This window comes from Megalobrama amblycephala, linkage group LG2 (assembly GCF_018812025.1).
Source record: "Megalobrama amblycephala isolate DHTTF-2021 linkage group LG2, ASM1881202v1, whole genome shotgun sequence".
NCBI classification, from domain to species: Eukaryota; Metazoa; Chordata; class Actinopteri; order Cypriniformes; family Xenocyprididae; genus Megalobrama; species Megalobrama amblycephala.
Window position 1 is genome coordinate 19,933,182 of NC_063045.1, and position 13,975 is coordinate 19,947,156.

Genomic DNA, 13,975 nt, shown 5'->3' on the forward strand with positions numbered 1-13,975 from the left:
AATGCAATTTGTTTCTTTGTCTGTCTTTTATAGTAAAGCAGAGGTGGCGACTGTTGAGACTGAGCTCCTGAGGGACTATCGCTTTGGGCAGCAGCAGCTGATTGAAATATGGGGCCATGCGTGCGCTATTGCCGTCACCAAGGTTTGTCCGAAATGTGAACATGAATTACACTAGTGTGAAGTGGCAGTTAATGCATCTAAATCCTGATTCTAATCCTGTATTTACTACATACAAGCATCACTGTGATTTAAACAACTTTGCATTTACCGCTCTCAGCATCTGTCGGCATTTGCCAAACTTCAACCAATTCTCTTAAGAGACAAGGCCCTGCTGCAAGTGATGATGAAAACAGTGGGACATCTTTGATCTTGCTGTTTCTGTAGAGAGTTTGACCCCATCTGTAGCTCTGGGGGTTTTCTTATAAAAAGGGGTTAAAGAACGCTTAAGAATAGCTATCCGGAATTTAGACACAAGAATTATATTGTATATTTATTCATATAATGTATATGTGCATTCAATTTTTGACTGATTTACCCTGTACTTTTCACTTGTTTTATGAGAAATAGTCACAATTACAAGAAATGTCACAATTAAGAAGAAAAAAGTCACAATAGTGAAAAATAAAGTCACATTGTGAGATATGAAGTAACTATTTCTGAGATATAAATTTGCAATTATTAAAAATAGTCACAATTGCAAGAAATGTTGCAATTTTGAGTTGCAGAAAGTCATAATTATGAGAAATAGTTGTAGTTTGGGGAGAAAGCAATATATAGCAAAGATAGAGAAAGCAAATTTTTTCATTGTTTTTCCACATTATCGACCCATATCTTAAAATAGAACGTTGCGACTTCCGACTCATTTCGCCAGAGCGGGTCACAATTTAGATATTTGATTATTCTGGGTATCCCATACTTTCAATTATTGGTTCATTACTGACCCATATCGCTCAGAGTCACACGCCCCGAGTTTGCGCGAATCTCACGACACAAATTCGCCAGTTTCTGATTCTTAGTCAGAGGGTGCAGAGTTTACTAATGCATTTGAGTAGAACCGCCACATGCTTTTCATACAAAAACACAGTTTTGTTAGTCATGATACTGCAGTTTGCTAAGCCAGTTGATAGACAAAATCAAAAAGTCGAATATTGTGCTTACATGCTCCTTTCATGGGGCTCTTTTAGTTTGAACCTATCCTGACGCAGATTTGCCGAAATATGGACTCCAATATTCTACTGGTCATAATGATTTCAGAAGAATCCAGAGTAAGTCAAATATAATATTTTATTTGTCAGGTAAAAATGTATCATGCCAATTACATAGTTAGACAATTAGAAGCCAATTCAGAAATAATAAATGCATAACATCAATTGCTCAAAGATGATTCTAAGAGTAAGAAATGCATATACACACTGTCTTCAGAAAGGAAGGAGGGTATGTGTGTGTGAGGAGAGTTTAGGGCAAGGCATTGTCCTATGCTATTTCTTTGAGATGAGTTTTATTGCTTTATTGCAGGGTGCTTGATCTCACAATACAATATAATATTGCATTTATTAGAAATAGTCGCTATTACAAGAAATGTTGCAATTGAGTAGCAAAAAGTCATAATTATGATATATAGGTGCAGTTCTGGGAAAAAAGTTCCAATTGTGAAATGTGAGATCATTTTTTGAGAAATAAATTCACAATTATGAGAAACAAACATTGTGAGAAATAAAGTTGCAATCAGGTTATTATAAAGTAACAATATCTGAGATATACATTTGCAATTATAAAAATGTCACAATTGAGTAGCAAAAAGTCATAATCATAGTTGCACTTCTGAGAAAAAAGGTGCAATTGTGAAACATTGTGAGATAGTCACAATTTCTAAGATATAAATTTGTAATTAAGAGAAATAGTCACAATTACAAGAAATGTCGCTATTAAAGGTGCTAAAGAGGATGTTTTGTTTTATACATTTTTGCAATATTACTTGAAACTGTCTTTACTAACTGATAAAAGACTATTTATTAGGTGCACTGAAAGGAATAATATTAATATACATCATCTGTGCACGAGGTAGGGCCTTAAAAACATCAGCTGCGGTGAGTCCGACATAATGAATCCACTAACACGACACAGCGAATGCCGGTGGTAAACAAACACTCGTGTTCCAATACTCGTGCACGAGTTTTGGGAGGCATTCCCTCGAAATGAGCTGTGAAGGAGGGGGGTTGTTCTTACGCATGCGCTCATTTCAAAAACTCACTAACAGTCTTTGGTTTCTCAGTCAACGAAAAGATCCTCTTTAGCACCTTTAAGTAATTTCTGAGATATAAGTGTGCAGTTATTCAGTGGCGGCTTGTGGGTTTTAAAATAGAGGAGGCACACTAAATTCTAGTGGTATGGGGATCCCCTGCCGATTATTATTAGCCTATTGTTAGCTTAACTGCTTTAAATTGTCTTTTTGCTAATTTAGACAGAAAATTTAAAGAAAATTACATATACAGCAAGATACTACAAATATAATTTCACTCACCTATCACTTGAAGCAAACTTCCATCCCTCCTTATATGTCTGTGTTAAAAGAGCGCATTGTGTGTTTAGTGAAGCTGGCTGCTGTAGCCTATATTTGCAACTTATGTGTGGAGTCTTTTTAATTTGTAGAATGCTTGAATGATAGCTTGGTGAATTTGTTGGCGATCAAATATTCAATATCGCTACTCTCCATAATTAAGATACTTGGTACATCATCAGCACAGTGGTAGCAGTTGAAAACTAATATCACGATATTTACGTAATTTACATCTCTACGGATGATTGGCTGATATACCAAGGGAGGCTAGCCTCCCCTGCTATGAGTCTTTTCTCAACTCTCCTAAGCACTAAATGTAAAACACTCGATGGTGATTGGCTAATTTTTTACAAACTGAGGCACAAGATGAGCTCAGGCTCATGTGCCTCCCCCTCCCCTCCCCGTAGCGATTGTAATGATTCGGTACATTCATGAAAGAACAGCGGTGCTTTCGATTTCAGTAACATGTCATGGTGTTACAAAGTGGTGAAATTACAAACAAAAAATACACATTCTGAGAGATGAAATGAAATGAATAACTGGGAATTTTATTAACATTAAATCATCCTTTCTCCCATTTTCTCCTCAAAATTTTGGTTAGGCTGTGCCTAACCCTGACAAACCGCCACTGCAATTATTAGACAGTCACAATTACAAGAAATGTCACTATTATGAGTCGCAGAAAGTTGTAATTATGAGAAATAGTTGCAGTTCTGGGAAAAAAAGTTGCGATTGTGAAACATTGTGAGAAATAGTCACAATTTCTGCAATTATAAGAAGTTTTGCAATTGAGTAGCAAAAAGTCGAAATTATTAGAAATTGTTGCAGTTTGGGTGAAAAAGCAGTTACGAAAATTATGAGATACTAACAATTTTAAAGACTTTATGAATTTGCAATTACAAGAAATGTCATAATTATGAGTTGCAAAAATAGCTGCAGTTCTGAAAAAAATTGCAATTGTGAAATAAGAACTCACATTGGCTACATTTTTCAATCGGATTGAAAAACGTTCATGTAAACACCTTAATCGATCCGAATGAAATTTCGATCAGATTTGAAGTGGTGGTTTATTCCTTTTCTAATCCGATCCAACAGCAAAAAAATGACCATGTAAACGCTTGAATCCGACTATGTTCTCAATCATATATAAATTAATTTCTGAGATATAAATTTGCAGTTATTAGAAAATGTCACTATTACAAGAAATATTACAGTGAGTCGCAGAAAGTTGTAATTATGAGAAATAGTTGCAGTTGTGAAATATGATGTCACATAGGGAGATATAAGGTTTCAATTATGGGAAACAGTTGCAATTATTACTATTTTGTTTTTCTGAGGCAGAAACACATACAAAGGAGCTACGAAAAAAGGTGATTTTGCTTTTTTGGGGGATCATGTTATATCTTGCCGTGAGCACTAAAATCAGCACCAGTAGGGTTCACCCACCTCCAAAATCCCACTTTAACTTCTGCTTGAAAACCCCTTGTGACAGATCCATTGCACCATCATGGAAGGTGTTGAAAGACTCTCGTCTGTGGCCGGCCTGCAGTCAGGCGGTCTCGGGGCCTTACGTTTCAGGGCGGCCTGAGGGTTCCGATAGAGCCAGGCCAACCCAAACCAGACTACTGCGGTCACCATTCCATCTGGATTCAGTCAGGCTGACAGGCAGCGCGGGGCTCCTCTTGACCTACCTGAGAGTCGGTTAAAGCCCAAAATTGTTTCCTGATTTAGCTTGTGTGAATTTTAGAAGCATTTTACAGACTGAACCTTCCGCCCCTCGAAGGCTCCCGGTCACCAGCAGCCGCCACGGTTAGCATCAACAAAACTTCCTGTGCTGTGACCTCTGTGAGGTCGCCATAAATTGTAGCTAAAGAAAACATGCCGGTTAGTAGCTGTGAGACAAGCATTACATCAGCACACATCAGCGTGTGTGTGTGAGAGGGGGGCGAAATCTTGGTTGAATTTTACCACATTGTGATTTCACAACCAAACTATCCACCCCAGTGGACGCCAAAATCAACGTCATCCGTCTACATCGGGGGGATAAGAGCTTTGGTGTTGAGCTACAACAAGGCTGATGTCTGTGATCATTCCCTGCTATAGATATCAGGAAGTTATTTTTATCACCATGGCTCATGAAACGGTCTTTGTGTGTTGAGTAAAAAATGCAGACTGACGTGACACTCTCTGTGATGTCTTTCCCTTTATCTCAACATGACTACATACTAAAACAGAATAAATGAAAAATGTAACACAATTATCCACGAAATTACCTAAATGTGACTAAATGATTTTTAGATGTCAGTTTTTGTTCATTTTCATTCTATCATTGTTGGTTTAAATTTAGTTTTAGTTTTAGGGCTACCAAAGTTAATGTGCTTTGTTAATAACTAATATCATTTAAAAATGTTTAACAGTGTTTAATTACTCAGCACAGTAGTGGGTGAATACATTTGTGGCCATTTTATTTTATTTTAAATGTAAAAAGTATTTTAATTTAGTTTCAGTTTTTTCCCCCACTTTATTTTTTATTTTATTTTATTCATCTTAATAACATCATATAATAACATGAATTTATAAGTCATTCTCAGTTCAGTTCTGAATTAAACACCAACCTGGTGTTAATGCATGTCAGGTTGAGGGTAAAAAAAAATGCAAGAGTAATTAGTCAAGACCCTCTCTTGAGAGCTCATTTGCTGGAAGCATGGAAGCAAAATCTGGGGGTTCATTTGCTCTGAACAGGAGCAGATCAGAGCGGCGGTCTCCAGAGTCCTGGCAGGAGTTGACACGGTAGAGGATTCCAGCACAGCTGCAGCAGACCTGTAAAAGAAACGAACAGTGCATCCACTGGCTGTGGTTCCCTGGAACACTCTATTCCATGTCATTTTCCAGAGAAGAAGACACGATCAGAACAGAGATGGGGTGAATGGTTATTATTTCATACGACACATACTCGCATGAGCTTCATGTGAATTACCTGTCCACATCACATGGTTGAATCTTCAGGAATTATTCCAGACATCAGTATACCACGTACACAAATTCGAGCACTAGCAAGGGACTAGATCCATTAAACTCAAGAACCAACAACACGATTGTTAGATTATGCATTTATACGGTGCTGGTATTTATCAAAAACGCTGCTAAATAACACCATATCTTTCTGAACCCACGTGCTTTGTTTATCATTGTAACACTGTAGCTTTTGTTATGTATTATAAAAGTACAGAGATGTCAGTGCGGCATTTCCAGTAAGTGAATATAGTGAGCAGATGATGCAAACTGGTTTTATGGGGCATTGAATTTCTGCATCTGGAAATTTTTTGGTAGTAAATGTTATAGTGCACTTGATGTTGACAATGAGACAGCCCTAGAAATGGTTTCCTACTACTTTAGCAAACCACTAGGGAGCATATTGAGACACCTTACATTCTTGGCGTTTTTCCATGGCACAGTACGGTTTGGTACAACTTGGTACGGCTCACTTTTTGGCGCTTTTCCACTGCACGGGACGGCTCGGTATGGAATGGTACGGCTCACTTAAATAGTACCACCTTGGTTGGTACTATTGCCGTACCGATACTAAATGTGACGTCTAAACACTGCAGATCACTGATTGGTCAGAGAGAATCGTCACTACCAGCGTCATTGGATTTGAAACACGAGACACCACACCAGTGGCTACTTTTACACTGTGGCCGAGGGTTGTTTTTCATGTCCACGGGTTGAATCGATCCCAAATAATGTGATATTTAGCACCTTGAATGCAAATTTTACCAGAGGAGCCCCACCAAAAACGTGGATTTTCCCCCCCGGAATGCAATTTTTACCGTGGGAGCCCCCTGAAATGTGATTGGACTAGTTTTGAGGGGAAATTGAGCAGGTTTTGTTGCGAAAACCTGGCAACCCTGCACCAAACCCGCTAGATTTATATAGTAACAGCCATCAGTATCATTTATTCGCACAACTTTTTTTTAAACGACTTGCTTTAAACGAGCATTGCATGCAACTTGAAAAAAGAAATGGCTGTATCGTGGTCAGTAGATGAGGTGCAGACTCGTTGGTAGCCGAGGAGCAGATCCACGGCAGTAGAGGCGGCACAACTTTAACGAGTTCGTTTGCCCATATAATATTTAGGATATTAGGTTAGCTAATTTGGCTTGCTGTCCACTGAGGAGGGGCTCAATGAAGCAGCTTCAACTCGAGCTCTGATACACCCCCCCAGTGAATAAATATAGGATGTGATTACATAGGGCAAGGTACCTGAGATGAAGGTGGAGTTTGGGGAGGTGGGTGGATGCTGGAACAGCTGAGACTGAAGAGAGGTAAGCAGCTGCTTATATACTCTGGCTGTTGATTGCAAGATTAGATGGGCTCGCTCCTCCCTGAATTACGTTTGGGAACTTCACATATCAGTCTATAATCCCACCCACTTTGAAGCGGTACTAAACTGCAGTGGAAAAGCGAACCGAAAGTAAGCGAACCGAGCCGAGTCGTTCCACACAATGGAAAAGCGCCATCTGTGTCTACACTGCTAGATGGCGATGCAATAATACTACAGCACACCCATTATCAGTGTTGTGAAAGCTACTTTGAGACTTCAAAAAACAAGTTACCAAGAAATGTATTTGACATAATACTTTTTGTTAAAAAAAAAAAAGATGCAAGACTTCTGTGCAGGGGTGCGCAAATCTGAAAATTGTTTCCGTTGGAAATTTGAAGATTTTGCTACAGTTACGCTACTGAAAATGCGCATGCGCCATGGTGCTCATGTGACCAAGACAGCCAATACTGAGCCTATGTTCGGACGTAAACACGGAAGCTCTGCAATGAAAATAGTGTAGCAGTATGACAGGGGACAGACACATTTTTAGTTGAATAAAGTCGTTATTTTTGTTTTGTTTTTGTGCACAAAAATTTTCTTGTCACTTCATAATATTAAGGTTGAACCACTATAGTCACATTGAGTATTTTAATGATGTCTTTAATACCTTTCTGGACCTCAAACAGTGCAATGCCGTTACGTTTGGATCAGATACCCTCGGATTTTATTAAAAAATACATTAAAGGTGCCCTCGAATGAAAAATTGAATTTATCTTGGCATAGTTAAACAAGAGTTCAGTACATGGAAATGACATACAGTGAGTCTCAAACTCCATTGTTTCCTCCTTCTTATATAAATCTCATTTGTTTAAAAGACCGAAGAACAGGCGAATCTCAACATAACACCGACTGTTACGTAACAGTCGGGGTGTACGCCCCCAATATTTGCATATGCCAGCCCACGTTTCCAACATTATGAAAGGCATTAGACAAGGGCAGCCAGTATTAACGTCTGGATGTGCACAACCAAATCATCAGACTAGGTAAGCAAGCAAGAACAATAGCGAAAAATGGCAGATGGAGCAATAATAACTGACATGATCCATGATTACATGATATTTTTAGTGATATTTGTAAACTGTCTTTCTAAATGTTTCGTTAGCATGTTGCTAATGTACTGTTAAATGTGGTTAAAGTTACCATCGTTTCTTACTGTATTCACGGAGACAAGAGAGCTGTCGCTATTTTCATTTTTAAACACTTGCAGTCTGTATAATTCATAAACACAACTTCATTCTTTATAAATTTCTCCAACAGTGTAGCATTAGCCGTTAGCCATGGAGCACAATCAAACTCATTCATAATCAGAAGTAAACAATATAACAGTATACAATACTCACATAATCCGACGCATGCATGACGAGCACTTTGTAAAGATCCATTTTGAGGGTTATATTAGCTGTGTAAACTTTGTTAAGGCACTGTTTAAGGCAAGCGCGAGCTCTGTGGGCGGAGAGCACGGGATTTAAAGGATTAGTCCACTTTTAAATACACTTTTCCTGATAAATTTACTCACCCCCCTGTCATCCAAGATGTTCATGTCTTTCTTTCGTCAGTCGAAAAGAAATGAAGGTTTTTGAGGAAAACATTCCAGGATTTTTCTCCTTACAGTGGATTTCAATGGCTACCAACAGATTGAAGGTCAAAATTACAGTTTCATTGCAGCTTCAAGGGCTTTGAACGATCCCAGATGAGAAATAAGGGTCTTATCTAGTGAATCGATCGGTCATTTTCGAAAAAAATACAACCGTTTATGCTTTATAAACAAAATATCGCATTGAACGTACTTTCCGCTTCCGCATTCTTCATAACGCTTACGCTGAATGTTCAACGCCTTCCCTATTCTACTTACGTAACGAACGCGGCACCAGTTTCGCTTTTTTCCGTAACTTGAATAGGGAAGGCGTAGGACATTCAGCGTAAGCGTTATGAAGAATGCGTAAGCGGAAAGTACGTTCAATGCGATATTTTGTTTATAAAGCATAAACGGTTGTATTTTTTTCCGAAAATGACAGATCGATTCACTAGGTAAGACCCTTATTACTCATCTGGTATCGTTTAAAGCCCTTGAAGCTGCACTGAAACTGTAATTTTGACCTTCAATCTGTTGGTAGCCATTGAAATCCACTTTAAGGAGAATAATCCTGGAATGTTTTCCTCAAAAACCTTAATTTCTTTTCGACTGACGAAAGAAAGACATGAACATCTTGGATGACATGGGGGTGAGTAAATTTATCAGGAACAGTGTATTTAAAAGTGGACTAATCCTTTAAAGGGGCCGCAGCATAAAATCGGCGCGTTTACAATGATGCCCCAAAATAGGCAGTTAAAAAAATTAATAAAAAAAAATCTATGGAGTATTTTGAGCTGAAACTTCACAGACACATTCAGGGGACACCTTAGACTTATATTACATCTTTTAAAAACATAATCTAGGGCACCTTTAATTTGTGTTCTGAAGACAAACAAAGGTCTTACGAGTTTGGTACGACATGAGGGTGAGTACTTGATGGAAATTTCATTTTTTGGTGAACTAACCCTTTAAAATGTACTGAAAAGGTAAATTGCTACTTTTAATTAGTTACTCCCAAACACTGCCCATTATAATCAACTTCACTGACAAGCTGAGTTTTGGCCAATGCGAAAATTTCCTACTCAGATTCCTCTCAAAATGACAAATGGAGACGGACGTTCATTTTCCACACTCAGCCTTGTGTTCAACTCTTGTTCACCCGGCGCTGTGACTAAGACACCCAGCGATGATAATGTAATCTAAACTTCATCGGTTCGCTAATGGAACATCCATGTCAGCTGATAATTTCTCTCTAAAGTGCCATTAGCTTCATTAGCGTCTGGCTTCTTCTCTTTCTCGGAAGTCTGCAATTACGCCCACGGTTGTGCCGAGGTTCCATATTTCAGCGACGGTTAATTGGAGATGAATTACCTTAGCATGCACTTTACTTTAACTGTTGGTTTAACTTCATCATTCTGTTCATAATGCCATTTTTATGGCAAGATATGCATCAGGTGGATAAGTAAAAAATGTCCTTTTAGGTTGACTGCAAACATGTAAAATGTTAATATGCTTCAGTCTTCGATTCTAGCATAAATGACAAAGACATCTGTAGTCTGATTAACACTTGCTCTGTGGCACTATCAAAACATTGCTGTTTAAATCTCACGACCAGCCAGGCATAGCAACAGCTCAACTAATGGCATGCATTTGGGGTGAGGTTTTGCTTACCAATAGCATATGGAAACTGATTAGACAACAATTGATATTTTAGCAATTCCGTTTAGTGACGCAGAAAATACACTCTTCACCTTTAGAGAGGGACACACTTCGGAGTCCAGTTTAGAAAGCTGTCAGAAAGCTGTTATTTTTAAGGGCTGCATCCTGTGGCAATGTTTCCATGTCTCTTTACTATTGTTGCAACTGTTGCTGGGTTATTGTGATGAACATTACCTCTCCAAAATGAGACATCTCCCTGCCCTGTTTAACTGTGCCCCTCTCTCTCTGTCTCTCCCCAGGCTTTTCCTTTGAGCTCTTTGAGTAAAAAGCAGCCCACCCTGCTGGTTGTTTGTGGTCCTGAGCAGAACGGCTCTATCGGTCTGGTGTGTGCCCGCCATCTGCGTATATTTGTAAGTATAGAGCACTATGCCAAAGGGCGCTGAGACAGAATGGATACTGACAGGGTGTATTTGCTTTCTCAGTGCATTTTCCTGCTATTATTGTGCATGATTCATTTCACATTGTTCCAAAGTTAGTTATAAAAAGTAAGTTCACCAAAATGTAGCAGCTTGCTCCACCTCTGAAATTATGTTTCTTTCTGTTGACATCAACAAGCCCTCTTAGGCCCTGTCCCAAATGGCAACCTAAACACTTGCGGCCTTCCTACTAGTCACATTTTCGTGACGTAAAGACACTTCGACTGTCAGGTAGAAGTCTGCTGCAGAGCTCGCTTCAGTGCGGGCGCGACAAAAGTGTGAATTGAGGGCGCATATCTGCCACAAAGGGGGTCACCTCAATGACCACGTAATGAACGAGGATATCAGGTGAAGACTTCGAGTTGTCCCAATCACAGCGAAGTTGAGAGAAGCCCGTATCAGGTGGTACGGCCATGCCATGCATAGCGACAAGGACTCAAGAATCTGGCAAGAATAGCACTCCGCTTCGACCCTGGAGCAGTGCTGCCAATTTAGCAATTTTGTCGATAGATTTAGCGTCTTCCCCGTCTGGTGACAAATCTAGCAAATTATTGGACACACCTTATCTAGATTCTGTGACTCACCATATATAAATATAGATCAGTGGACTCGCCAGTATGACGTCATCTAGCAACATTTAGCAACCAGTTTTAGCTACTTTCAGCGGAAAGCAATTGGCAACACTGCCCCGGAGGCCACCGACCACGAGGAAGACCTAAAATGTGATGGATGGACAGCGTTATGGAGGATATGCAGGCAGTGGACCTAACCCCGAAGGATGTTACAAACCGAGCCAAGTAGAGAAGATGGAGCCAAGCGGCATACCCTGCGTGAGACACAGGACACCCGCCAGGAAATAAGAATCTGTTGCAAAGGGGGCACTTGCAAGCACCCATCTGAAACCAAAAATGACAAATGACACCATACGGTCTCGTGGACTTCACGATCATGCACACGCGTAAGTCTACAAAACCGTAAGTGCATATGAAGTGTGCCATTTGGGACAGGGCCCTTGTTTTCAGACCTTCCCTTCCTGTCATATTCAAACCACTTTTCAAAATCCATTCTAATGGATAAAATCAAGTTCCATCCTTCATTTTTGTCATTAAAAATCCTGTTTCACTTAGGATTCAAAGTAAAACGAGTTTCTGATTGCTTTTTAAGTTTATTTTTTTCTGTTGCCTAGCAGTTAGCACATACGCTCCAACATTTCCAGATCAAAAAAAGAAGAAAAAAAAATTATATGCCTTATGTTAACTTCACCATGCTCCTTTTGTGATGCTAGATTTATGGAGCATCAGTATTCGTCTAATAAACGTATACTCTGTTAAAGTTATCCTTCTTTTCATTCTGATGGAGTGAAGTTTGGCCAGTAAAGATTTGGCCAGTTTACATTATGAGATTCTTGGAATGGATAAAAACTCTTGAGGGGAAAAAAAACAACAATAGAGAGTCATCACATGATGGCAGCTGTTTTATACATTCCCAGCGTACATCTGCATGGATTCTTGTGTCCGTACCAACGTTATGTAACAAATACATTAAATTTAACAGCAGGATTGTAATGAACTTAAACTGCAACTTATCCAGACTGTATGGACTTTATCCTGTTTTCTGAGCAAATGAGGTGTTTAAACCATAAATTTTAGTCCACATTAATCACTACTAATGTACTTAAATTAAATTATGAGGTAATTATGTTGTGATTTATGAACTCAAAAATCTCCTTGCATATCCACAGGGGGACAAAATATAAAAAACAGAAAGCTTTTATAGAGACTGTCCCATTCAGGTGAACGTGATTTCACCAAGTACAACATGTTCCTGGATCCAACATCTCTGTTGATCCTGGAACACCATTCCAATCAACCAATCAAATTTTACGGCGACAAGTTTACGGTTTATAAACGGTTTAGGTGCTTCTACATCAGTGTTGTTCACCTCTCATTTCCCTCTGAATTTAGGGATAAGTTATGGGTAGGATTAGGTTTAGGGGTAGGGATAGGGTTAAGACTACATTTTTTTCAGACAGTAATGTTGTTCCAGGATCAACAAAATATGTCAACCCAGGAACATGTCTTACTTGGCAAAATCAGGGTGGCCATCTGCTTCATGTATGGCTTCCATGTAACACATTTTCATGTCTGTTTTTCACAACCTAGGGACAGATTTTTTAACAATTAATATAAATAATTATTCAATACATTTTAACATGGTTTATTTTCACTTTATTTCACAAATGTTTTTTGTTTAGATGATCATAGTTTTAAAAATGAATTTCATAGTTTAAAATGGAGAGTCTGAATCTGGGAGAAAAATAAATGAAAACTGGCAATGTGCTAATCATCACATAAGTAGAAAAAGCTGAAATCTGAAAAGTGATGTTCTGGATGGAAACGCTTTTCTTTCATGTCTCTCACATGTAGGAATATGAGCCCACCATTTTCTATCCCAAGCGTTCTCCTCAGAGTTTGCATCAGGACTTCACCGTTCAGTGCGAGAAAATGGACATCCCTTTCCTGTCCTATCTTCCGACGGAGGTGGGTGTCAGTCTTAAATAATGAAGCTCACTGGCAGAAAGATGTCAATGTGATGTTCACTCTTCTGGACACCTGTCAATCCTAATCGAGTCCCGTCTGACCCCACGACCAGGTCCAGCTGTTAAATGATGCCTATAATCTGGTGATCGATGCCATCCTGGGACCAGAAACTGACCCTAAAGAGGTGAAGGAGCCCTATGCTGGGATGCTGGTGACTCTCAAACAGGTCAAAATACCCATCGTTAGTGTGGACGTGCCCTCAGGTATTTGCTAATTATCACACATCCTGAAATTTTATAGAAATTCTGCCCATGGCATCTTTATTGTGCAGTGCCACAAGGAAAAAATTATGTGACATTCCCTAAATAGAGTGGTTAAATGCAAAAAAAAAGAAAAGCATATTAAGTCTCAATCTGTTCAAAAGAATGTTTTGGTTATTTTTGTCAGACTGCAGCTTATCAAGATGTAAAAATGCTCATTAGCATTCATCAGTACACATCAGTACACACAAAAACTGCTAATAGAACAAGCAAAACAAATCTGAAGTGTCTACACTGAACATCATTTGGGTAATTCATGACAGCTAACCATATGCACCGTAAAGTAGGCTACATATGTCAGCATCCTACAAATTCATTTACATTTACATGATTCCGTACTAAATTCTGTTGAGCGTTCGGAAAACCTGTTTTATCATCATTAATTTGCAATTTAGTTCAGTCACTGTTGTGGCACAGAAATTACTTAAGCATTAACTTTAGCAAATAGCTATTAGCTGCACTGGTT

The 13,975-nt window shown here is 39.0% G+C and overlaps 1 protein-coding gene across 1 annotated transcript in view; it reads left to right on the forward strand.

Annotated features, from left to right (window-relative positions):
- yjefn3 (YjeF N-terminal domain containing 3) overlaps window positions 1-13,975 on the forward strand; it is a 54,332-nt gene that overhangs the window by 37,387 nt on the left and 2,970 nt on the right. The window contains exons 2-5 of the mRNA XM_048165453.1: window positions 34-142; window positions 10,473-10,583; window positions 13,076-13,189; window positions 13,302-13,452. Of these exons, the coding sequence (XP_048021410.1) occupies window positions 34-142; window positions 10,473-10,583; window positions 13,076-13,189; window positions 13,302-13,452 (485 nt within the window). The remainder of the gene's footprint in view (window positions 1-33; window positions 143-10,472; window positions 10,584-13,075; window positions 13,190-13,301; window positions 13,453-13,975) is intronic.